The sequence below is a fragment of the Candoia aspera genome, chromosome 2 (assembly GCF_035149785.1).
Source record: "Candoia aspera isolate rCanAsp1 chromosome 2, rCanAsp1.hap2, whole genome shotgun sequence".
In the NCBI taxonomy this organism is placed as follows: Eukaryota; Metazoa; Chordata; class Lepidosauria; order Squamata; family Boidae; genus Candoia; species Candoia aspera.
This window is the reverse complement of record NC_086154.1, coordinates 97678633-97704495: the sequence shown is the minus strand read 5'-3', so window position 1 is coordinate 97704495 and position 25863 is coordinate 97678633. Positions and strand designations below refer to the sequence as shown.

The following is a 25863-nucleotide window of genomic DNA, read 5'->3' as shown; positions in this document are numbered from 1 at the left end:
TCTCGCTTCGCAGTAAGGCACGGACTCACTTAATAGGTATTAAGGATTTCCGGTTTATTGGAATGGTGGCTGACAGAACGAAAAACGGGAACGGGGGTGCAGAGGTGAGGCGCCCCGTTTATACCCTCTTGCGGGGTCCTGTGCTCCTCCACCCTTCATTGTCCCCAATCCCTCTTGATGGGCTCCTTGATGGCTGTGTGGGCGTTTTCCCGGTGTCTTTCCTTGTCCTCTTGGTTCCGGTGTGTCCTCCAGAGCACCAGGTGCGGCTTATCGCTGCTTATCTGAAGCCCTTCTTTTCAGCTGTATATGAGTCCATGGGTGTGGGTGCTTTGGGTGCTTGGTTTAAGCACTGTTTTAATTATCCCCTTCCTCTTTTCCTTAATGATCATGATCCACGTTGTGAGGCTCTTTGTGCCTTGCAACGGGGTCATGACACATGGCTTGTTTGGTGCTCGCAGGGGAAAACGCTACTTTAACATCAGATCAGCTAAGGATGTCTTTAAGCAGCCTCAGATATGGGCTGGGCACAAGGTGAAGGCAAATGTCTTGTGGACATAGCAGAAGAAAGCAAGGGTGGGGTGGGGGGTGGCATATCTTTACCATGGATAGGCTCTAACATGGTCAGATCAATGACTCCTTCTAGAGTGGTTTTGTAGTTCTTCAAGGTGCAGCCATCTGTCAGACCCATTGCCAACTGTAGTAGTGCTGTGATTGGCAAATACTTTTCTTGTCAGCTGGTGACACAGAGAAAGTGAGGGGAAGGTAGCCTTCTTTGTGTGGGAAATGACACTGTCCTCTGACTGCAAGCCAAGATTAGATGCAATGGGGACTAGCAATGGGGGCAGCAATGCTTATCTGCTGGCTCACAGATGGGAGAAGGGCACTTTAACTGAGCTGAGATGTTTAGCTACATCTCTGTAGTAGTGCAAAAAACAAATTTGGCTTCCAGTTGTTTAACAATATGATTCCAATTAATTCTCATTAGGGATGTGCAAAGCTCACTGATTTGGGAGCAGAATGTACTGAATCTCCTCCAGATCACACTCTGGGTACTGTCTGTTGCAGAATGCTGGGAAAGCCTTTAGCCCAGGAGAGGTCAAAAAAGTCACACACCAAGCATTTCTATAAAAATAATTTATTTACAGAAAACAAAAACAAAAGCAAAACATTTAAAGGACCTAGCTCCCTTTTTGGAGCAAGCCTTGCTGAGCTACATTTCCAGCAGAGAGAAAAAGAAGAAGAAGTGAAGAACAAGTCCGGGCAGGTCCTCCCCCCAGGCTATTTTGCATGAAGCACGTGAGAGGAGACAATCAAATGCAACCCCTTCACCTGGCCAAATGATTAGGTATAAAAGTAGCTTAATCTGTTAGTAGGGAAACCTTAACACTCCCCTTTTTACACTACAGATTAAGATGCAAACCAATCTTCTCTGACTTTATATGTCTTTCCATTCACATTACCATTATCTCCCCTTTGGTTTAACAGAAAGTTACCATTTTTCTTCCTGTGTTTTTCCAAACCTAGGTAATTGGTCACAACTCCAAGGCTTTTTAATATGAAATGGCTTTTTATGCAGGCTTCAAAATCAAGCCTTTGTTTTTCTGTTGATGTGAATAGCAGCAAATCATCAACATAAATGCACAGATACATACAGCCTTGTTTGTCCTTCTTCATATATACACAGGGATCTGCTTTTCCTTTTTCAAAACCAAAATTCTGCAGTTTTTCATCTACTTTTTGGTTCCAGGATCTAGCAGCTTGTTTTAACCCATAGACTGACTTCTGCAGTTCACAGACTAGATTCTCCCCTTTTTCATAGCCAGGGGGTTGCTGCATGTATAATCTGTGGTCTAAATCACCATAAAGAAATGCAGTTTGAATGTCATAGTGGTTAACTGACATTCCCTTGAGTGCAGCAACTTTTAACAGTAATCTAATTGATTCACCTTTAGTAACTGGTGCAAAAGTCTTGTCAAAGTCTAAATCTTTCCTTTGAGTGAACCCTTTTGCAACCAACCTTGCTTTATATTTTTGGATTTTGCCATCAGCATCCCTTTTCAGTTTGAAAACCCACCTACAACCCAGACAGCGTTCATTGGGAGGTAGATTTACCAGTTTCCATGTTTTATTTTCTTTCAAGGATGCTAATTCCTGTTGCATGGCAGAATGCCAATTTTGTGCAATCTCAGGTGGTAAAGCATTCACTTGTTCTAAAGACTCAGGTTCTGTGAATATGTGAAAAGCCTTTACTGTTTCAGCCTGAAAACGTGATGGAGGAACGCCTTTATTACTCCTCTGAGATCTGCGAGGTAATACAGGGCTTAAATTTTGACTCCTATCACTTTCCTGAGAAGCATCTATCTCATCAGACAGATCTTCAGTTTGCTTTTCTGGTTTAATGTCCTCATCAGGCAAAAGATCACCATCAGCAAGTCCTTGCTGTTCTCTTGTGGTGGTCAGTTCAACTGGAGAGCTAGAATTTAATCTCCCCCAGTTTTGTTCAGCAAAAGAAGCGCTTTTGCTAATTATTAATTTCTCTCCCATTATGAACCTGTAGCTCCTCTGGCTTTGTTCATAGCCAACAAAGATGGCTTTCTTTGTTGTGGGGCCTCCTTTCCTTCTCTGCTGTTTTGGAATGTGAACCCATGCAGTGCTACCAAACACTCTAAGATGGCTTACCTTTGGTTTCACACCATAAAACAAATGGAATGGAGTGTCCTGAATCATAGAGTTATACAACCTGTTCTGAACATAACAAGCAGTCGATAAAGCTTCTCCCCAGTACTTAAAACATAATCGTGAATCTTTTAACATGCATTCCATCGCATTTTGCAAGGTTCTGCCCTTTCTTTCAGCAACACCATTTTGCTGAGGGGTGTACGGGTTAGAAAGAATTTGTTCTATCCCTTTTTCCACTAGGAACCTTCTGAATTTGTGAGAAAGGTATTCTCCTCCTCTATCACATTGGAGTGCAGATACAGGCCTAGGGAATTTTCCATTTGCCCATGTCACAAAACTTTTAAATTTCTCAAATGCCTCATCTTTATGTTTTAAGATGTAGATAAATGTGTATCTTGAGAAATCATCAATGATGGTCATTGCATACCTTGCTTGTCCAAGACTTGGAGCAAAAGGACCAATAATATCAGAGTGTACAATTTCCAAAGGTCTAGTTGTAACTCTGTCACTGTGCTTACTCACAGGAGCTTTTAGTGTTTTGCATTCTTTGCAAACTACACAATCTAAGTATTTAGCACAGGGTTTTATCTTTAGGTCAGCACACAGCTGTGGCATTTGTGCTATATACTTGTAATTAGCATGACCAAGTCTCCTGTGCATCAGGTGTACACATTGGTCATGATATGGTGTGTTGCCAACTGCAGCCTTGCAGCTTGGCTTCCTTGCATTTTGCACAATGTACAAGGAGTCTTTTAACATACCAGTAGCACACAATTTCCCATTTTTACGTATCTCACAACCATTTTTCTTAAATGTTATGATATACCCTGTTGCAGCCAATTGTGCCACAGATAAAAGGTTTGATTGTAAATTTGGCACATACAACACACCTTTTACAGTTTCTCCTAAGCAGGATAAATACAAGTCACCTTGTCCCATAATTTTGGTGACAGACCCATCAGCCAAAGATACACTTTGTCTTTCAGTTTTAGACAGTGACACAAAAGAGCTTTTACAATTACATAAATGACAACTGGCCCCAGAATCTAACACCCATACATCAGAATTACCCTTCTCAGCAACCTGTGCAATTTGGGTTGTCTGAAGAGCCTTCTTCTGTGTTGCCCTTGTGTTCTTCTTCTCTGTCTTTCTACTCTTGGGTCTCAAGGCACAGTCTTTTTGCAAATGTCCAGCTGAACCACAAGTGAAGCATCGCTGGCTGGCTAGCGCTGTGGCCTCAGGTTCCTTTCCCTTCTTTTCCCTCATTTTCTGGTCTTGCAGCTTTCCAGAAGAGATGGGGGGGGATCTTTCCTCTCTCTTCTCCCATTCAGCGAGTAAGCGCTGTGTCACATACGATGGGGTGAGGTCTGCTTCAGGCATAGCCTCCAGGGTACAAATCAGCGTGTCCCACGTTTCATTCAGTGAGGACAGGAGGATATAGGATTTTGTGAGAGGTGTAAATTCCATTCCTCTCTCCTGCAACTCAACATACAGCTGCTGAATAAAATGCAGGTGCTCAGGAAGGCTTTCTCCTTCTGCAAGGTAGGCTCTGTACAGCTTTTTCGTCAGAGTAACTTTACTCCCTGCTGTTGCCTTTACATATAAGTCTCTCAAAGCGTCCCAAAGTTGCTTTGCAGACTGCATGCCTCGCACGTGGACTAGCTGATTGTCCTCAACTCCCAAGATAATGGTGGCTCTAGCCCGCTCATCCTTTCTCAGCCATTCAGCATTGGGATTTTGGGGGGTTTGCTCACCAATTGGCAGCCAAAGATCCTCTCTGCGAAGATACATTTCCATCTTCAGGGCCCAATTCAAATAGTTGGTCTCTGATAGGCGCTCCAGAGGCATCGCTGAGGGCTGGGAGGTAGCCATGGCTTCTTCCTTCTTTTGCAAGTCACCTCAGCTAGCTTCTAAGTCCTGCAGACCGGCAGTTGCTGGAAAATCTCCAGGTGGCTCCAAAGAAAATCTTCACTACCTGCCTTTAAATTGTGCATGAGGTGTGGAGTTGATCTCTCTTTTCTTTCTGGGTTTTACTGGGCTGTTTTACTGGGCCCATAACCTGTTGCAGAATGCTGGGAAAGCCTTTAGCCCAGGAGAGGTCAAAAAAGTCACACACCAAGCATTTCTATAAAAATAATTTATTTACAGAAAACAAAAACAAAAGCAAAACATTTAAAGGACCTAGCTCCCTTTTTGGAGCAAGCCTTGCTGAGCTACATTTCCAGCAGAGAGAAAAAGAAGAAGAAGTGAAGAACAAGTCCGGGCAGGTCCTCCCCCCAGGCTATTTTGCATGAAGCACGTGAGAGGAGACAATCAAATGCAACCCCTTCACCTGGCCAAATGATTAGGTATAAAAGTAGCTTAATCTGTTAGTAGGGAAACCTTAACACTGTCTGTGACAGAATATCCAAGATTATCAAATTTGTTCTTGTCATGTTGACCTGAGTTGTATGAACTGCACGCAGAAGCTGAAAAGTGGGGTCTAAGAGACATGATGCTATTAGAAGTTGTTTTAGCTGCTGTTTGGGGGAGAAGTGGAAGCCAAGGATTGACAAGAACATGGAAGTGCTATTCATCACAGGAGAAGGAATTAAGATGCATCTGGGTGACAGAAGACAAAGGAGTTCAAAGGCCAATTCAAAGACTTCCAAAAAGAGGCCTGCAGCTGTTCAATCATTTGATGGCTGTGATTCCAGGGGGAGAGAAGAAGGAAGGGAGGGATCAAGATCCCAGAGACAAGATCCCAGAGAGAAGGGATCAAGGTCCCAGAGAGAAGGAAAGAAGAGAGCAGAGAATAATAGAAGAGAAAGCAGATGGCAAGTCTTTGTCTTCATAATGCTGCCTACACTGAAAAGCTGAGAAAGAGTTGCCAGGGGCAGGGAGGGGGAAGAGAATAGCCTGCCTAGCTAGCTGAAAGTTAAAAGAACTTTCCACACAAGGTGGGAGGGAATAACTGTGAATAAAATAAGCTCTGTTAATGAAGGAGAAAATGAAAGGAAGAATGTAGAGTCAAGCAGTGAAGGAAATATAATATTTAAGACAAGTAGAATTGCAAAAATAACAGGAGTAAAATAAGGACAGTTTTGTAATATAAATTCACCGTAAACAACCACTCTGGCAATACCAAACAACATAACACACCCACTTAGTTTGTAAATAGTCTGTTAATAAAAGTAGTTTTCCACTGGTTGAATCGTATGCATAGCCTGGTCTGTTGCCATCTCAAAACCCCTCTCGGAATGGTGTACAGAGGAAGAACCAGACATTCCAAAGTTCTCCACAACATACCCTAATTGGAGAATTTTATATCCTTAATTATCATACTGAAAATTATTAGCTGGCTCGTAATTTTTAATTCAAAGTATATGCCTTGAGTATCAGCCTATAGGATTCCGACAGAAAATAATGTAGATCCCACAAGCCTGAAATCTGTCCAACTTAATGAGTTTGAAATGAGAAGACGCTTTTGCACAAGTCAGAACAATTTTCCTCTCTGTTTCTGGAAATCAACTAAAAATGAATGGAACCTTGATTTTAGGTTTTTTTTCTTGCAGTCCCTAATTTTAAGGACTTGTTTCATATTTTGCAACTGGTTTTATTGGGCAAACAGAACATGACTTCTCAATTCCACGTATTTCCTTCTTTTCTGCAGCTGCTGCTCCACCCGTTCTGGCACTCCCAGCTGTCATTGGCATAGCCTTTTCAGCATTCATCATTGGCATCTCCCTCACTGGTGGCCTCTGGTTCATTCATTCTCAGACAGGTATGAAGACGGGCAGTGTTTTCAGTGCTATTCCTAACATTATTCCACATTATTTGTGGCTGTTGTCAAAATCTGCAGCAAAAAGTATCCCATCATAGTGGACCAGATGAAGGGCCTATTAGTTCAATCTGGTGTTTCCCAGAGTGGTCAACCAGAGGACAAAGAAGGCCCATTAAGGGTTAACTGCATCTATTACATCCTTAAAGCTCTGACTGGAATCTCCAGACAATAATTTTTATGAGCTGAATAGTATTATGAATACAGGGAGCTCTTTGTCTGGTTTCTCCACATAATTCATAATTTTATACATCTGTTATTTGTCTGATTATTTTTATTACTTTTAAAAAACCAAAGGGTAAGCATTCTCTCTATAGAAATAGCTCCAGCTCTTGATAATTTGAGTTATTCATTTTGGTGATGCGTTTATCAGAACTTTATGCAGTAGTCTAAATGTAACTGCATTCTAGATTTGCAGAAAGGAATAGTGTTGCTGATAGTTTTATTTTAGATTCCATTCCTAATGAATCCCAAGATAGATTTCATATTTTTTATGGCTGATGCATATGGGTTAATGTTTCAAACGCTTTTAAGCTGACATGACAGACTAGGAAAGGTGTCTTGGAATTGCACTCCAACCCTGTCTATGGAGGAAGGACATCCATCTCCTTGTGTATCCTCAATCCTTGATTACAGTGATCTGCTGTTGCTGTTTTAATGCCTATTTCCCCAGGTTGGAAAGCTCTTTGCAAAGCTTTTCACAGTTCATGTTTGTTTTACCCATCTTAAATAATTCTGTGTTGTTTGCAAGTTACGTCTTTTAAGCTGACATGGCAGACTAGGAAAGGTGTCTTGGAATTGCAGTAATCTCACAACCCTGCCTATGAAGGTAGGACATCTGTCTCCTTGTCAGCTTAAAAGTCACCTATCATTACTCAGCCTTTTGTCCTTTGCCATGGGATAGAAATGCAATCAATCGATCAATCAATCAATCAATCAATCAATGTAATAACATCTTTAAAATGTCCAAATCATTTGTGAGAAGATTAAAGAACATTGGTCTCAATATCAATCTGCATAAATTCCTCAAGAATCTTTCATGAGACATATTTTCAAATGCTTTTTGAGAGTCTATCCATTGGATCACAAGGGTCACAGAAGTTAAATATTGTTAAATATAAAATATTTAAAATATTGTTAACCTAGTATGTGTCCAAATCTAAGTAGAAATTCAGTAACAGTTTTATTGTAATGTAGAAAAAGAAATTTTATTATAACCAAAGAACAGCCAGGTTAAATGCTTATCAATATTAAGCAATAAAATAAAATCAGTACATCATTTATTAAAAGATGCATTAGCTTCATCTAGCTGTAGCTATTCACATACATATGCATTTGCAACCTAACATCACTCCAAGACATTCAGGATAAAAATTAAATCGTGACTGACTTGGCCAGTTCACAGAGGTGGCTTAGATGTTATTTCATGTCCCGCTACTATCACACAAAATTTTGCAACATTTTTGTCTGAAAGCAGCAGAAAGACTATAGAATTGTTTTGATCAGTCTGGACGATAGAACAGGAAAGCTGTGATGTAGCTGGTGCAACAGTCATAGGACAGGTCCCTGCAGTTTTATTGGCAACATCTTTCAGAATGCTTTGCTCCTGCCTTCTTGCTAGAGCTGAGAGAGAGTGAATGGCCCAAGGACACCCAGGTGGCTTTGCCCCAAGTGCCACGAGATTCAGTGCTCTCTCCTCTCCTGTTTAACAGCTCTATGAAGCCACTGGGTGAGCTCATCCATTGGTTTGGGTTATCATCAGTATGCTGATGATAACCAGCTCTATATCTCCACCCCAGGCTGAGTGATGCCATGGAGTTACGCCATGGAGTGTCATGTCATGTGTGATGCCATGGTTGTCTACTTGATGCTGGGGAGGTCCTGTCTTGGTGCATGGGGGGTCTGGATGGGAAACAACAGGCTTCAACTCAACCCTAGTAAGACCAAGTGGCTTTGTGTTTTAGCACCTCCTAGTTCTGGGGACCTTCTATCTTTTGTTCTAGATGGGGTTGCAGTGCCCCAGACAGATCCTGTGCTCAATTGTGGGGTCCTGTTGGACTCACAATTTCCACTCAGAAAGCAGGTTGTACTGTTGCCAGGAGGGCCTTTGCATAGCTTTGTGTTGTATACCAGTTACACCCATTCCTGGAACAGAAGGCCCTGCTCATGGTCACTCCTGCTTGGATTACTGCAATGGGCTGTATATGGGGCTGCCCTTGAAGAGTATTTGGAAGCTTCAGCTGGTGCACAATGCAGCAGCACAGGCAGTGTAAGTGGCAGTTGTTTGGAACACATGACACTTCTGCTTCATGAGCTGCATTGGCTACCAGTGTGCTTCCCGATGCAATTCCAGGTGCAATTCAGGCAAGAGGGTCCCATCTCCAAAGGAGATCCATCTGGCGGGACCCAGGCAGTGTCTTTTGGCCCCCACCCTTCCCCCTGGGGTGAGATTAGCCCCATCTGTCAGCCTTCCAGAAGGCCTGAAAACCTGGTTTTTTCACCAGCCTTGGGGATCCCAGGGAGAGCCTGCAACATGGCTGTATGAGATTTGTTCTCCTGCTTTCTGAGGTTTTATGTTTATTTTTGATTGCTTTTTGATTGTTTTTAGCTGTTGTTGTGTTGTATGCTGCCCAGAGTGATGTGTATGTGGGATGGGTGGCTCTAGAAATATGCTAAATAAATTAAAATAAATTCAAGGTACTAGCAGTTACCCTTTAAAGCCCATCATCACTTGGGGCTAGGCTACCTACAGAACCACCTCTCCTGAATGGTGTCTACCCATCCTGTGAGATCCAGTAGAAGCGGCATGCTCCAGGTCCCATCTGTGAGAGCGCCTGTGTGTCTCAGAATGCAGGACCCAGGAAGAGAGCCTTTTCTGCTGTGGCACCCGCTCTCTGGAACATCATTCCCCCAGACAATAGAGCTGCCCGGCCCTGTTGGCCTTTCGCAAGGCATTGAAAACTTGGCTTTGCCATCAAGTCTGGGGCCCTGATAGCATCAGTGAGCCCATTTCTTGGTCTTGGTTGTTGACTGAGTGTTCTCAGCTGCTATGTTATTTCTGATGTTTTTAAATTTGTTTTTTTTTACTATTTTAAAATTCTTTTTCTAACTGTTAGCTGCCCAGAGTCATGCATATGAGATGGACGGCCATATTCATTTATTAAATAAATAAATAAAAGTTTATTTTTAATCATGCCTATTGCAAATCTATCTGGAGCAAGTTCAAGTTGTAATTTTGCAAGTTCATCTTGTAATTCTATGGATCCCTCCTGAATGTCCTCTAAAAATTCAGTACAGAGGCTTCTCTAAGGAACAAATTCTGTAATTTTTGTGAGAGGAACTACAATTTCATATGCTTACCATTCCATAAGAATCTTCAGATGGATAGCATCTGAACTGGTATTTGTTTTTCAATTTGTCAATAAACTCTAGAACTTTATCTCCTGTCAGAACTATTTGCCTCCATTTCCCAGGCACCCTTCCTGAAAAATATAGGCTCAGCCACAAATTGCTGTTCAAAGTCTTCTGCACTGAAAAACAATAAGAATTTTTCATCTTCCTTGCAGTTTCCTGATGCTGTTAGTATACTAACCTTTAACTCTTCTGTCAGCTGATTCTCCAATGTGGTACAACATCTTTCTTCTTTTAATGTATTCAAATAATGCTTATTGTTAGTCTTGGTGTCATTAGCAATACGCTTTTGAAAAATTATTTTCTGAATTTTTTGTTATTTTCTTGCATGTTTCTCCTCCTCCTCCTCCCCCTACCCGGGTAAATTTGTGTCCATTTTGGTCATCCTTGTTTAGATAAACATCCAATTTCAAACAGAAGCCTTCTTTTTTCTAGAAGTCTCCTTAGCAATGCTTGCTAACTATGCTGTATTGACCTGTGTTGGACCTTCTGGTACCTTTTCTTGAATAATAATATAGCAATATACAGCCAGTTTGGTCTAATGGTAAAGGCTAGAAACCGGGAAACTGTAAGTTCTAGTCCTGCCTTAGGCACAAAAGCCGGCTGGGTGACCTTGGGCCAGTCCCTCTCTCTCAGCCCAAGCCACCTCACAGGGTTGTTGTTGTGGGGAAAATAGAAGGTGGGAGGATTATGTATGCTGCTTTGAATTGTACAGAATAAAGGTGGGATATACAGTAAATCTAATAAATATTTTTAGCTGAGCTTTCATTATCATGGGTTTGAAAACCCCCCAAACCTTCTGGAAATATTTGATCCTCTTAACTTTCCTGTCACTTTGTTCCTTCTTTTATTGACTGCACCATTATTGCAATTATTGCTTTAACAAGACCTGAGATTCAACACAGAAGGTTGGAAAAAAACTGGAAAGAAACCAAATGATGGACTTAGGCTTAAGTACAGAGGAGCAGTGAATTAAGGTGTTAAAAATGACAACAAATAATTGCAGTTTAATTAATGGCAGGATCAGATATGGCATTTAGATGAGGATCTATAGTTAAAATTCCTCAGCCTTCTGATCTGGCACATTTAATATTTACTCTTATAAGAAACAGACTAAAGTAGACAACATGTCACAATGCTTTCTGTGCATAAGCTTAATTTTCAAGTCCCAGCTCTCACCATGAAGAAAAGAATGATGATAACTGCTGAAGTGATACGAAGTGGGGGTCAGAACGGGGAGTTAAACCTGTGGGATACTGAAGTCCACTTTCACGACCCTCTTCTTTCTTCAAATTTTCTAGTAGATACTGCATATTCTTTTTCATGCTTTTTCCCCCAGGAAAAAAATGAGTTCTAAAAATAAATGTTTTATATGCTACCACTGTCCTTGAATTCTTAGGTAAGACCACTGTCAGAAAGAAGATTCAACTTGCAACTGAGAAAGGTGAGGTAGTTTGAGAAGCCAGCCTTGGTAGCTGTATTTCTTGATATTGTATTCCTAGTTTTGACAAATAATTGACCTCTGCATGTGAAGAAAGCCAACCTAGTTAATTTTATTGGTTTTATATTTCACTGGGGTGTTTTCCCCAAATTATTATGGGAATTGTAGTTCAGTAAGGATGCACAGATCCCTGTCTCCTCTCCCCTCATACAAAAGACGGTCTTGTTCATTCTTCCATGGGAATCCCTAATTTGGCTTGAACCCATAATTTTCTCTACCCTAGTGTTCTTCAAATATTTCAGTGAATTACTTTGTGCAAAAGTTCCTTTCCCTGCTTCTGAGCCAATGAGAAATACGCCCAAAGCAGGACTGTTGTACATCTCAGCTAGTTTTGTTTGATCTCAGTACTTAACAGTAAGAAACTGGAACTGTGCACAGATGCTCATAAATTAACCTAAAGCGAACAGTAGAAGGCAAGTTTGCCCATTTCTGGAAGAGGCAATAACCCTATATTGCAAGCAAGCAGCAGTAGCTGCTGGAGGAAGAAAGAGAACAACTCATTTATATTTTATTGCATTTCACCTACCAGCTCCTGAAGAAACAGGTGTCTCCACTTCTCTGAATATTTCCTCAGCTTTGAATGTAGCCAGCCCTGCACATGGTTCCCTGCCCTAGAAGCCTCTCTTGAAACACAGGTAGCTGAATTTGTAAAAGTTTGTGGGAAAATGCAGCTGGGATACAATAACAACAAAAGCAGTGAGGGCCAAATCTTTTGTCAGATGGTAACAATGTGGAACTATGTTTAATTTTCAATGGAGATGTTACTTATTCTGTGGATTTGATTGAGAATAAAGAACTCTTGAGCAAGTGTTAGGTTGGCAATGAAGCAACTCACACGTGAGTGATCCTGCACGCAGCTGCAGCTGTCCTACTTTTCACTGGCTGAAACTTTGTGCCACATTTGGGTGGATGCCATGACAACCTAGCATTTCCAAGCTGAATGGCTAGTGTAGCATACTAGGTTCCATTTCCTGTGCCACTTGACTGAAATGGATAGCCTTGTGAAAGACCAAACATGCACTCTGGTAAAAACCCTTTAATCTGAAAGAGCCTGAACATTTCCCTGGGCTGCAATTGCTAAGACATATTGCCTGTTGTTTTTGTGACTGCTTTACTGCACATGGATCTCAAAAATGGTGAACACAGAGATGGTGAATATGGAGCAGCATGTATAACAAGAACTGCTTCCAGCTGTTGCAAAATGCAGAGCTACCACTGTCTGCAATATATTATGGTTTAAAAAGTGATGGGAAGTAACGTTGCTTAGTATGCTAAACTGTAAACCAGCCATGTGGCCATTTACGGAAAGAGCCAGTAAGGAGCTGTAAAGCAGCTGTTAAAATTTACTCCATAGTTCATGTATAAAAGCGTTGCTCTTGTGCTATTAACATTGACAAGGGAGGCATTCCAGAATAAAGGGCAAGCTTGTATCAATTATGAAAATGTATCAATAGTAATTTGTAAAGGTGAAGAATCTTGAGTCAAGCTCAACTCCTGATGACTCCTTGTGCCTGCTCATGTAGTTTTCTTGTCAGTAAGATGGAAACGCTTGCCATTGCCTTCTTTGAGATGTTTTTTGACTTCCCAGTCTAGTCTGTGGCCCTGGGATTTCCTGGTGTTCCCTCATCTCATCCAAGTCCTGAGTCCAGCGCTGTTCAGTTTTTCTGAGCTCAGCCAAGAGTGACAGCTGCTGCAATCTGCTGAGGACAGGAGCAACTGACATGCAAAAAGCTGCAGAGAGGAAGATGAGAACCATAACAGGGTGGCTAGAAATACAGGAAAGGGACAGTATGGAAACCATCTTTCTATTCATGTTTTTTTTTTTAATCTCTTACAGATTCTGGGATGACTTTTCAAGCTTCAAGCTTTGATCAAGCTTCTATAAACCTACTAGTATTCTCCCATATCAGATACATTTATGAAGATTTCAGCTATAGTGCACTATAGTGCCCTATTAACAACTGGAGGCTTCAAGATCTTCTTACACTACCTGACTTGGTGCTTGAAGCTTTAGCGTCAATAAGTAAATTAGCAGTAGGAAGGCTTTTCATTATGGAACAGAGTGGAAGACTAGAAAGCTGTGTTGCTTCATTAGAGTATGGCTCCTCTCTCTTACTGGGGCATCAACAAAAGGAACTCTCCTGCTTCAGTCTGTGCTAAAATACGTACATTCCTCTACTGTGTCAGATATGCTGCTGTTCTTATACTTGGGGAAGTCGTCAATTAAACACTTTGGGAGAAAAGAAAGATCAGGGAATGTTTAATATTCCCACTGAGTGTTGTCTGGCTGTGTTTTCCTATCCAATAGTGCTAATACTGTGTATCAGCTGTGTTCACATGACATGCCCTATCCAACAAATAAACTATTTTAGATTTTAATGTAATGATCCAGTAACCCAAGTGTACTAAGAAAAGGCTGAATTTCCACAACGTGTTAAACTACATTTTAGCATAGCCTAGAATCTTGTATCAGTCCAGCCTTTATGAATAAATATTAAACTACGTTGAAATATAAACTAAATACCAGCTCTAAAAGTTTTCAAGGAGGCAAGTAGCAAAAAGTTAAAATTTAGCAAAACTTCTGGGATTAGTTTTGTCACTCATAATGCAAGTGACGTGGTTTGCTTTCTATTAAACTGTTGAGCAGACTGGCAAAAAATGCACTGTGATTCTCTTTCAGCAGCAGTGGTCTTCAGCTTTATAATACTATTATTTTGAAATGCCACTTGATCAATTATAACATCTGCTTTGCTTGCAAACCTTTATTTAGTGGTCAAGTGATTAATATCTATGTTGCTGCACTTGTTAACAGCTTCTAATTTAACCTTCATTATTGGCCCAAATGTTGAGAAAAAGGATAATCTGGGCTCATTCCTACAATGCATACAGAAATAATTTTGCCAATAACATGGCACTATAGAAGAATTTGTGCCTAGGGCATCCCTACTTGATGGGAGCTGATGCCCACAGGTTCCCTACATTCATGCCCAAGCAATTATCCTACTATAAGCTTCCCTGAAGTTGTCAGGTATTCTGCATAAAGGACCACATATTTGTTTTAGCCTATCATAGGTTGGCTAGCAGAACTTTGGGTGTGATGTGGGACTCTTGTGAGTAGTAAGGATGACAAGATAGGCCTTCCAGTTGTGACTACAATCCACAACATTTTCTTGAAAAAGCTATCTTGGAGAGAAACTTCCCAATCTTGGAACAGTTGTAATGCAGATGTTGACACTCCCAAGGTACACAAGCACTCTTTCCCAATGATAGTACTATATGTCCGACAAGGCCTGAGACACTAAGTTAAAGTCAGTGTAAATAGTTTATTATTTTTTTTAAGTACAGATACTTTGTACAACAATATTTGTTTTAAAATGGGAATGGGCTGGAAAGAATGGAAGTTATATTCTGAGTAGCAGAGAAGGGACACTGGTACGTACTTACACTAAACACATGATTTCTGGAACAGTTGGGGATATGAGAGAACAATACATTCTCACCTGGAAAGCAAGCACACCGTTACCAGCACACTGCTTCTGGATATTCAGCAGCCTGCTGGCAATCAGTGGTCTAGCTGTACAGAATAGGAGGAAGTCAGTATATGAAGATAAAATGTGGGCAGGGAAGAGCACTGTGCATGTGATAGCCCCAATACGGTAGAGCGTGTTGTTGACTTCACTAGCTCTTCCACTTTCAAACGTGAGAACTAGATATACAACAAAGATGTGGTGAGTTTGCATCGCTAACTTCAATGCAGTGTGGCCAATTTAATGTATAGCAGCCGGCAAGCTGATCCCAATCAAATTTTGTGCATTTCAGAAACTACCACACACACAGCAAGAATATTTTTACATACACATGGCAGAACACTTTCTCTGGAACAAAGGTTCCCCAGGATTTTCTAGGCAATGACTTCATAGCCAAAGAGGGAAGCTTTCTTTTTTTCATCACCTCAGTATCAAACCTGCTTAAGCAATTTGCATAATCAAAACATATTTGGTGCCTGATTATTCACAATCCAAAGCATGATCTCCTATTGTCTATCCTGATTAAATAAAATTCTTCAGCTGGGTTACCATCTCAGGTTATTATTCCTTCCTTTCCATCATTATCATGCCCAAACATACATTTTTATATCCTAAGGCTCTTGCTTTATCAAAATCTGTTGCAAAGATGTTCTGATCAACCTTAATTTTGGTACCACTAAAAAATTCTCTCTTCACAATACAGAGGTGTATTTGTATGTGTGCGGGAGAAATAAAGAGAGGACAATGTATCCCAACAGCATAATAAACCAGAGATTTTGTGGAAACAAATCCCACAGGGATTACATGGTTTTCTTCATCACGATTATATTTTCTTAAGAAAATAATGAAAAATAAATGTAATAATGAAAAAAATCTTATGTCTTTTAACAGTAGTGTTTAACAATTTGAGGTAAAGACTACAGAATATTCTACAGGCATTCATAATGAGTTTTTCACCTGTTATGTGAAATTAATTTAAACAATATATAACTTGAACACTGGAGCAGGTATGCCTCTCAAAGGGAGCATTCACACTCTTACTCTTGCCCATTAAAAACAATAGCATTATTTTTAACAGTGTGTGCCGGCAATTTCACAGATGCTAACCAGTACATGCCTTACATAATCAGAGCAGTTTTACAGAATTTATTCCAGGACTGGAAATGTACCTTTTCATGGTGAGAAGCACCATGCCTTCAGTTTGGCTCTGCTACTCTTAAAATGATGTGGTTTCTATTATAAAAGGCTGAATAAACTAGGACCTAGGAAATACAGACCAGTTTCTCTTACCTCTATTTCTAATTCCACTCAGTTCTCTGGAACTTACTTTTTTTTTTTGGTAGGTTGCACTGCAGCCCAGGATAGGAGTGGGGAAGAAAGATACCTATTTAGTGTAATTTATAACTTGCCATCGAAAGTTACACAGAATAGTTCTTCCTGCTTAAACAGGAAGGGGTACTGGCACCCAAAAGGGATGCATTCAAGCTAGTGAGCGATTCAAAGTCAAGTGTCAAACCTGGGGGGAGAACAGAAGTAACAGTCCCACTCCCAGCCCTAACACAGCACCACATTGATTTCCTTCTATGTAGAAGGAAATCTAAAGAAACACCCTATTAAAGTGCAAATTGAAGTATGCTGGTAGCTACCACAAGCACCATCTTCAGCCTAGCCTGTCCAAAGGAATCTGCTGGGGCCAAACATAGCAGGCTGCTTTAAGGTACTGGCTGTATTGAACTATTTTACAGGTGGCTTCTCTTTCTTAGCATAAGAATGTGAACCCTACTGCAAAGCACAGGAGATTCCTAATGGCTCTGTGTTGTTATAAATACTGGGGGACAGAAGTACAGGGTACGCCAGGGAAGATATGGTAAGAGAGGATATACCTGTGGAAACTCATGGCAGAAACAAAAATGCACCTCAAAGTGGTGTTTTGCTTCCTTTCTCACCAAGTTCTACTGAGAATTTATATATATAGCTACCCCATATGTCGGACACGGTGGCGCTGCGGGTTAAACCGCTGAGCTGTCGATCAGAAGGTCGGCGGTTCGAAACCGCGTGGCGGGGTGAGCTCCCGTTGCTAGTCCCAGCTCCTGCTCACCTAGCAGTTCGAAAACATGCAAATGTGAGTAGATCAATAGGTACCGCTTCGGCGGGAAGGTAACGGCGTTCCGTGTCGTCATGCTGGCCACATGACCCGGAAGTGTCCTATGGACAACGCCGGCTCTAAGGCTTAGAAACAGAGATGAGCACCACCCCCTAGAGTCGGACACGACTGGACTTTACATCAAGGGAAACCTTTACCTTTACTACCCCATATGTCAAAGGACTGAGTGGGTTTGGCACCTTCACTGGGGAAAGAATAAAGGCCCGAAGAATAGCCACAAAAGGAAATGCAAGGGAAGAATCCGCACAAGAACCACTGCATTAAGAACTGGCTTCATCCTTTAAAATTTGTTTATAATACTTCATGCCAAGGGCAAAAGAAAATTTAAAAACAGAAGCAAATGACTGGCTTACATATAGTTTGTCTTGGAAACTCATAACCATGTTCAGAAAAGTTCCTACAAATTAAAAAAAAACCCTAATTAGGCAGATAGTTTTGCTCTAAGATACAGATCAAAAACAAGTGTTTGATTCTCAGGTTACCAGGATTGGCTGGCTGCACTTTTCTTATAACATGCTTGCCATGGATTCTATGGATGGATAGTTTTCAGTAGGCCTGCACTTTCAAAAAGAAAAAAGAAAATTTCTTGGAGATATTGTAATTTATATCCAGCAGAGGAATGGGTCTGGGCTGGGGGTCATGGGTATCTTGATGAAAATGGATTCTTTTTGAAGAACTAGACACATGGTTCACTTGGTAAATCAAGCTCATTCCACTAGAATCAAGGCTATGTTTTTCATGACCTAATGTAATTCAGTATACTGTGGTTTATTCATGACATTTGGTATCTAACCAAACTCAACCAAAAGCAACAGATTATGCCAACTTGAACAGCTGAGTTTCCTGCACTTTGCTGTAATGAAATTAAAATTCCTATCACTCGCCCAGTCTCTTGCTCCTAATACTTACATTATTATTAATTTTCGAAAGGTTTCATTGCAAGTTATCTGATATAATAACTTTTATCACATGGTTTTATGTTTACCATCCAGAGCTCCAACAGGATAAAAATCAATACTATCTCCTGGGAATCTGCAAAAGGAGGATTCAACTCTTGTGCTCCGAAGTTCCATGGATCTACTCTGAGAAATTAGACCAAAACACTTTTTATATATCCTGTAGTTCCTAGTAACTGCTGGCATGGAAGAAAAAGAAAGTTATCATTTTCTTCAAGCTTCTATACAGTTGCAGGTATAGAAGCAGTGGAGAGGGGGAAGTCAGATTTTGTGGCATCATTTAATAAACTGTATTAAAAGGCTCTACAGCCACGATCTAAACACTGGAAAAAAGCTTCAGTAATGTGAACAATTTGTATAGAAGAGGTTAACAGACTTCACTTCAGTCAGGGTTATGCCACAATGAACCTTAAAGGATAAATCAGCTAAATGAATGAAGACTAAGTTTAACAATAACATCTTGAACCAAATTGAAAAAACAATTTGGATATGGTTTGAACCACCTTCTCTCATTTACTCCAGTGTAATTATGGAACACTAAAGTCAATGGAGTTACTTCATATTTAGAAGTAGCATTAGTTAAAGGTCTTCCTAACGTGTAATTTTGGAGGCAGTAAGCATTCAGATAGCACTACACAAAACAAGTATCCACAACTGCTAGGAATTATGCACAACTGGCAAACAGCTTCACAAGCCATCCAACACTGCAAACATGTGCCCACTGCTAGCGGGAGGGGAGGGGAGCTTCAGATTGATACAAGCAGATCAAAACAACAGTGCAAACTGAACTCATCTGGACCACATATTATTCTGATTACCTCTATGTGAGACTGAATAATGAAAGGGCAAATTACAAAGTTTTAGTAATACAGTGTAGCGTGGGTGTATGTGTATGTGTGTAAAACGTGTATGTAATATATGCAAGACTATGCCAAACTGGTGCCTTTCCCTGGGCATATTATGTAAGTGTGTGTGTGTGTGTGTGTGTGTGTGTGTTCAATAGTTCAGGGCCAGCCATGTGGTAGGTGGCTAGGCAGATGCAGGTTTTATTTTCCTGCTTCACAAATGCTGGTTTACCCTCACTGACTTGGGAGCTGAAAAAGCACTTGGAAAATCCAAGCAGCTTCTCCCTTACAAATCCCTTCCAAACTCATGCCAAGGGAAGGGTCATGGGGAACTCTTCCAAAAAGAGAGGTCTATGTGTCTGATACAGAACATTTTCAGTTATTAATAAAGTTGCAGGCTTTACAAGTTAGGTAAAATTAAAAGGCATATTAATTTGCTACAGATGAGAAAGGAAATAAAATTGAGCAAAGGATGAAGAAAATACGTCCATAGCAAGAAATGGCCCTCTTCCCTGAGGGGAGGAATATTTCATTCTCCAATTCAAAAACTACCTGAACCTCTTCATAGATGGCCCTCCACAACCAGAGATCTTGCTTAACAAAATTGCCTACCTTCTTGGCAGGGTCAAAGCCTTACATCTTCGACGTTCTGCATCTGCCCAGCCTCTTTCATAGACCTTCTGTGAAACCCTTTCCATCTTCTAGTGCAGGTGATCTTTATTCTCAGCTGTAACATTATCATTTGTAATAATACCTTTATTCAGACACCTTGCAATGCTAAATATTTCAAAACAGCACACCTCCCTAATTTAAATGGAAAGAAACAGTACTGCATGTCTTTCAAAGGCATTTTCCATAAAGCTGTCTTGCCCTATTTTTTGGTGCGGTAGAGTCTGGAATCTTAGTCCCGGTGATGTCCGGGTGCTGCACCAATTCCCCAAAAACATGCTATGGCAGAGTAGCTTTAATACTCTTAAACCTGGACTCTGTTAAGGAAAGGGAACAAAATTAAGCAGTTTTCCGTTCTGTACCCTAAAAATGAAGAGAAGGTATCTGAGTATCAACTGCAGCATTATTTCTAGCTGCAAAAAACATGAAGTGCTCCTAAGTAATGCTCCACTGATTTTTTTCAACTACTGATGCGCCCGCCCCCCACTTTGTGGAAAACAAACCTTTTTGCAGCTAACTGAATATGAACTGAATTACAAATAGCATTGCAATGACTGCAGTATTTCCAACTGAGGTAAGCATCACTGTACAGTTTTATTTAAACTCTTCTTCAATGGAAGCCCCAAGTAAATTATGGGTTCTTTATTTACCAACTGTCATTAAGTGGGCTGCTGGCAATCCTTTTGCTGTTAGAAGCTAATCTTGTTAAGAAAACATGTTCTTTTCCCCACCCTGCCTTGCCCCCAACCACCCCCCATAAACACACACACACACACACACTTCAAGAAGAGGCTCACTTCCACAAGGAATTGCTGCTTGGAGCAGAACTACATTTTATACAAGCAAATGTGCCCAGTGCTTAAAGGAACCGGGGAACATCTGCACAGAATCATCAATAAAAGCACAAAGGGATAGGCATACCTTTTTTGCTGGTTCTCCCCAGCTACCCCTACCCTACTAGTGTTTGGAGGCAAAGGCAATACTAGGAACCTCATTTTTACTTGATGTGTAATTCAAATTTGAGCCCCTGGGGGCTTCCATTTTTTTTTTTTTGTCTTGGCAGAACCAGCTATCTGGACATTCCACTGTATTTCTCTCTCTCCACATAGTAACTTCATTTGTCAAACTCTTAGCTGCCTGAAAGTTTAGCAATTAATACTGATTTCATGACTCAAGGAGCATCTTACTAATGTATCTTTTCCCCCTAGGGGTGTGTGTGTGTGTGTGTGTGTGTGTGTGTGAGTACGCATGCATTGAAGGATTGCCCTCCTGCCTGAGTCAAATTGGGCACTGAGCCAGAATACTGCAAAAAACAGTGTTTGAAAAGATGACTACAAAAGTGGAGTTAGTGAATATCCCTTTACATAACTAAATAGAAAATGTATGTTTAGGTACAGAAGCAGTTTCTGCTACTCCATAAAAGCCCTCCAAATCAGTGACCTTTTCAAAGAGATGGATTAGTAATTGCACTCTAGAAATAAATAACACACAAGGAACAAAAATATTATCTCCCTCACTCCCTCAATCACCTCTTCAGAAGCTTACTTTCCTTTCCTGTCCTTTTTTCAGGGTGGAAAATTACAAACAAGTATGGAGGCACTCAGTTTTCTCCTCTGGATGCAGAGCAGCATGCTAGGAGACAAATATAAATAAAGGGAAGACTAACCCCTTTCCCTTCTCCAAGCACAGCAAGGAGACAGACTGAATACAACTGGGCTGTATTTTAGGGAATCAGTGGATTGACTGCTTCTGCTGCCCCTTCAAAGTTCTCCTCTGTGCAAACCTTTGTGTAGAGAAGGAAAAAAGTGTGGAAAGCAGGACATGGATGAGACCAATACCTGGATTTGGATTTTAACTCCCAGTGACAAAGCTGAAAAAAGGCAGTGCTGACAACAATCAATATAGTTCATGTGGGGCACACCATGCCACATCTGAGGCATGACAGTCACTGGGCAGAAGACTCAGTTCCATTTGGTCCCTGACTCCTCAGTACAGCATAGCCAGTGGATCAGCTGCCTTCCAGATGGAGCTGGGATGGCAACACCACTCCTCAGTTGCCCAGGGCCTCTGCAAAGATGATCGCGCCATTGGCCTCAGTGGCAGAGGCAGGGTCGTCTGGATCGCTATCTGTGGTGCCATCACTCTCCTTACCAGAGCTTTCAGTGCCATGCAGAAAATGTGTGTTGTGGGGAGACAGTGGGTACAAGACATCCTGCAGGGCACCCACTACCATAGGGCTGGTCAGCAATTCCTCATCTGAAGAATGTAGCGAGTCATCATCCACTGCCAGATGACTCACAATATGTATACCATCAAAGCCCATAGAGTCCTCAAAAGGCTTCTGTCCTTTCGTCAGACGAATCTGCAGGAGACAGGAAGAGAAGATACTGGGGCCGCTACGACGGTTTGGCATTCAGCACGATGAAATCCACTGAAGCTCTGGGAATAACTTGGATTTAGAAAAATAATCCATAGTGGACAAGAGGGAATTGCTGCTTTATTACACATAAGCCAAGTTCCTGCTTGCCATGGAATAGCTATATAACGAAAGCCATGTCCCAGCCTAAGACTTACTAGAGGTGGGGGTTGTACACAAATATCCTCTTTTTCCTTGGACTGGCAAGGCATCACAAACAAAAGGATAACAAGTAATAACAACCAACACGTAAGAGAAGATTCACTTCTCTATAGGTTATCTCAAAAACCTAAAGAGAGACAGCCACTTTAAGGACAAGTCTCAGCAGATCTTTAAATCACACAGGACATGGGGCCTTTGAACTCTGTGCCTTTCAACATGACGTTTATTTGTGTGGGCTTTTCTTCCCAATAAAAACTGACTTTTGCCTGATGGAAGTCTGGCTGCTATTGTACTAATATAGTTCAAACTGACTACTCCAGCCTTTCTCAACCTTTGGAGGTTGGAGGAACCCTTGAAATATTTTTCAGGCCTCAGGGAACATTCAGGCTCAAATATAGGCCACAAGTTACAAAATTATTATATCCGTTTCATGGGTAGGCCTGTATATATGCATCGACAGTGTTCTTAAACTAAAAATAAAGAATGTAACTTACCTCTTTCATGTGAAGTTGCCCGAATTTGAAATAATTTTTTAAATAAATTGTGCTCTCCCAGGGAACCCCTAGTGACCTCTCACAGAACCCTAGGGTTCCATGGAAGCCTGGTTGAGAAACCGTGGACTACTTGATTAGTTTACATACTAAGAGCTGACCAAGAGAATTCATAGCTCTGCAATCCTTCCCTGTTTTGGATAGAAAAGACAACTGTGACTTGTTAACCCGGTCCAACAGAGAAGGCATCAGAAATGCCTCAATGGTTTCTCCCACTAGGTTGGGCTCACCTCTGCCTTGAGTTCATCAATCTGCTCCTTGAGTTCACGAATGTATTGGGAGGAGTCAGAATTGTTGAGTTGACCTTGGATCATTCCTTCTTCTCTCTGCATGTGAAAAGAAGAGGGGGATAAAAATGATCGTTGCTTGGAGAAGAGGGCATGACAGCTTCTGACTTTAGCCCAGCACATATATTATTTCATGACCTGCATAAATAACCAAACCATAGTGTTGAAGGGATTTTAGAGGCCATCGAGTCCAGTTTTCCCTGCTCCCCAGTGCAGAATCCACTAGAGCAGCACTGGCAGATAACTTTCCAGCCAGCCAGTTTGAAGAAAGGAGAACAAACAAGCAAAGGAGAACAACAACTGTGTGATAACTCTTCAGGTATCTAACAAATGCTATTATATCTCCCCTCGGTCTTTTCTGTAGGCTAAACATATAGTACCAATTTCTTCCACAAAGGAGTTGGTTCAGGGGATCCTTCACTAGCTTAGTAGCATTCCTCTAAACTTGCTCCAATGTGTCCTTTCTAAACTGTAGTACCCAGAACTGGACATGGCACGGGGTCCAACAAGCACTGAGTATAGTGGAACAATTACTTCCCATGATCTGGACTCTATGCTTCTGTTAATCCCTCAAGAGAGCATTTGCTTTTTTCCCAGCTGCCAACACACTGCTGGCTCTTGTTTAACTTGTGGCTGAAAAGGACACCTGCTGGTTACTCTCCCCTAACCTGGATTTCCAGTTCAGCAATCCTCTGCCGCATCTCTGCAACAGCAGCCATGCTATCAGCTTCTCTCAGGCGAACAGCCATAACTTCTTCTTTGCTCTGCAACAGATAATAAAAAAACAATGGAAGCAGCCCACCAGACTGCAAGCAAGGAGATCTGCACAACATATGGAACAGGAAAAAAGTCTTAGCTCCTACAATTCCTCATGGCAGCTGTAGATGCCATTATACTCATGCTGAGTCACTAAATTTCCTGGAAACTATTCCAGGGACAGGATTTGGGTCATTTTGACAATAGGCAGATCAGCACACTGTGGTGCACTAGTGCTGGGTAACTCCAACATCCAAGGATTTTTAAAAAACAAGCTAAGCTTTACGAATCAGAATTCTGGTTTGGAGCTCCTTCCTTTGAGCAGCAGTTGAGCAAGCTTGATTCATTTTATACTGTATGGGAAAGCCATGTGCCCTGTACCCTTTAATGGGGTAACTCACCTTGCACTCAGATTCAGCATGCTTGCGCTTGGTCTCACTCAACTGTGTCTGCAGCCCTTTGTTTTGGGCAGTGAGATACTGCACCTTTTCATGCAGCCCAGAACACTCCTGTTCCATCCGACTGAGGAGGTTGCTGTGAATCTGATCCTAGAAAAGAAGAGTAAGGGGCAGCTGATACTCTGTCACATATGAAAACTACATTGGTGCATAGTACAGCCTTACCTGAGGTGTGTGTACACTCATACACACACAGAGAGACCATGCCATATGCTTGAAAACTTTGCACTTCCACATTCAATACAAAACTGCACATTTAAAAAAAATAGAAACAACTGCTGTATCTCAGGAAAAAAGAAATTGCAGGTAGAAAGAACTCATTATGTCTAACCGTAGGAATACTCTTAGTGGAGAGGAGAACTGCCACAATTGTCACTCACTCACCTGGGTTTCAAGCTCCACCACTCTTTGACGCAGTTCCCGGACCTCACCCTGGGCCTGTGTCTCCCGCAGACGGAGGTTCATCAGTTCATCCTGGAGATCGTTCATTGTGTTCTTTCGGGGAGAGTCCTTCCATCGCCCACCAGTCCGGCTCAGATGGGCCTAAAGGGGAGCAGAACTATCATCTGCAAATCTAGGCCCAAGCATATTGGGTCCAGGAGTACCAAGGCTGAGTATGGACACAACAAAACAGAAAGCAGTATTATGCTTATTCTGCATCTAAATGGCAAGGTCATGGTCATCATAAGTGTGGGGTAGTGGTTAAGAGGTTGAGCTGAGAGTGAGGAGATGCAGTTTCCACCATCAGCCATGAAAACTCACTGAGTGACTTTGGGCCTGTCGCTCTCTGACAGGGTTAGTGATGTGGGGGAGAAACAGGATGGAGAAAGCTGGAATATAAATCTAATAAATAAAATAATCTTTATCAGGTCTGGTAGAAGTTGGTTCTCCTGACAACTTAGTTCTGATAAACAACAGCACTGACGGCTTTACAGAAAACATAAGAAGACAGTAATTGAATATTAGACTTCCCTTCCCTTGGCCTGCACTTATGACTGCAGGGGTGCATCAACTCCTCCCACCCGCCTATCTCCCCCCCATCTCTGCCCTTTTGGCCACCCTGCACAACGGCACTCCATTTCAGCTGGCTGCCACTGTCCCCGCTGTCTTCTTCCTCCCATTGCTGACAAGGCACGCCTGGTGTGACCCTATGAAAGGCAGCTGCTGGCCATGCATGCCCTTCTCCAAATCGTCTGTGCTGCCTTCTCGCGATACTTTGGAAGGCCTCAGAAACATTGCAAGAAGCATCATGAGAAGGCCGGGTGCAATTTGGAGAGGGGCAGGCATGGCCTTCTAGCGAGCTTATCAGAAACATCGCAAGAAGGCAGTGTGCAATTTGGAGCGGCCTCGGGAAGAAGGCCTAGTGCAGCCAGACTCTGCCTTGAATAGGGCCAGGCCAGGGGCACCTCATCAGCAGCAGGAGGAAGAAGATGGCGAAGGTCAGCTGGGGGCAGCAGGGCCCACAGAACGCAGGGCTGCTGGGGCTCTGTGCTATGGCACCAGGGTGGCTGGCCACAGCTCAGGGCTTAAGTGGCATTCCTTGGTGGTGGCGGCGGTGGCACTGGGGCTGAAGTTCTGCCCCAGGGATGGTGGTGGCCAGCTGAGACTGCTGAAGACCCCAGGCCTCTACTTCAGCCCCAGCGCTGCCACCACCACTGAGG

At 41.9% G+C, this 25863-nt stretch overlaps 2 protein-coding genes across 4 annotated transcripts in view; one reads left to right on the top strand and one right to left on the bottom strand.

Annotated features, from left to right (window-relative positions):
• The window catches only part of LOC134489690 (transforming growth factor beta receptor type 3-like), a 30433-nt gene extending 16585 nt beyond the window's left edge, over window positions 1-13848 (top strand). Inside the window, exons 13-15 of the mRNA XM_063292507.1 lie at window positions 6332-6442; window positions 11941-12046; window positions 13249-13848. Coding sequence (XP_063148577.1) covers window positions 6332-6442; window positions 11941-12026 — 197 coding nt within the window. The 3' untranslated portion in view covers window positions 12027-12046; window positions 13249-13848. The remainder of the gene's footprint in view (window positions 1-6331; window positions 6443-11940; window positions 12047-13248) is intronic.
• Window positions 13849-17250: 3402 nt separating this feature from the next.
• The window catches only part of EVI5L (ecotropic viral integration site 5 like), a 55501-nt gene continuing 46888 nt past the window's right edge, over window positions 17251-25863 (bottom strand). For all 3 annotated transcript variants that reach the window (XM_063292504.1, XM_063292505.1, XM_063292506.1), the window contains 5 exons: window positions 24587-24745; window positions 24146-24292; window positions 23657-23752; window positions 22932-23027; window positions 17251-21934 (listed from right to left, as the gene is read on the bottom strand). In XM_063292504.1, the coding sequence (XP_063148574.1) occupies window positions 21623-21934; window positions 22932-23027; window positions 23657-23752; window positions 24146-24292; window positions 24587-24745 (810 nt within the window). In that variant the 3' untranslated portion in view covers window positions 17251-21622. The remainder of the gene's footprint in view (window positions 21935-22931; window positions 23028-23656; window positions 23753-24145; window positions 24293-24586; window positions 24746-25863) is intronic.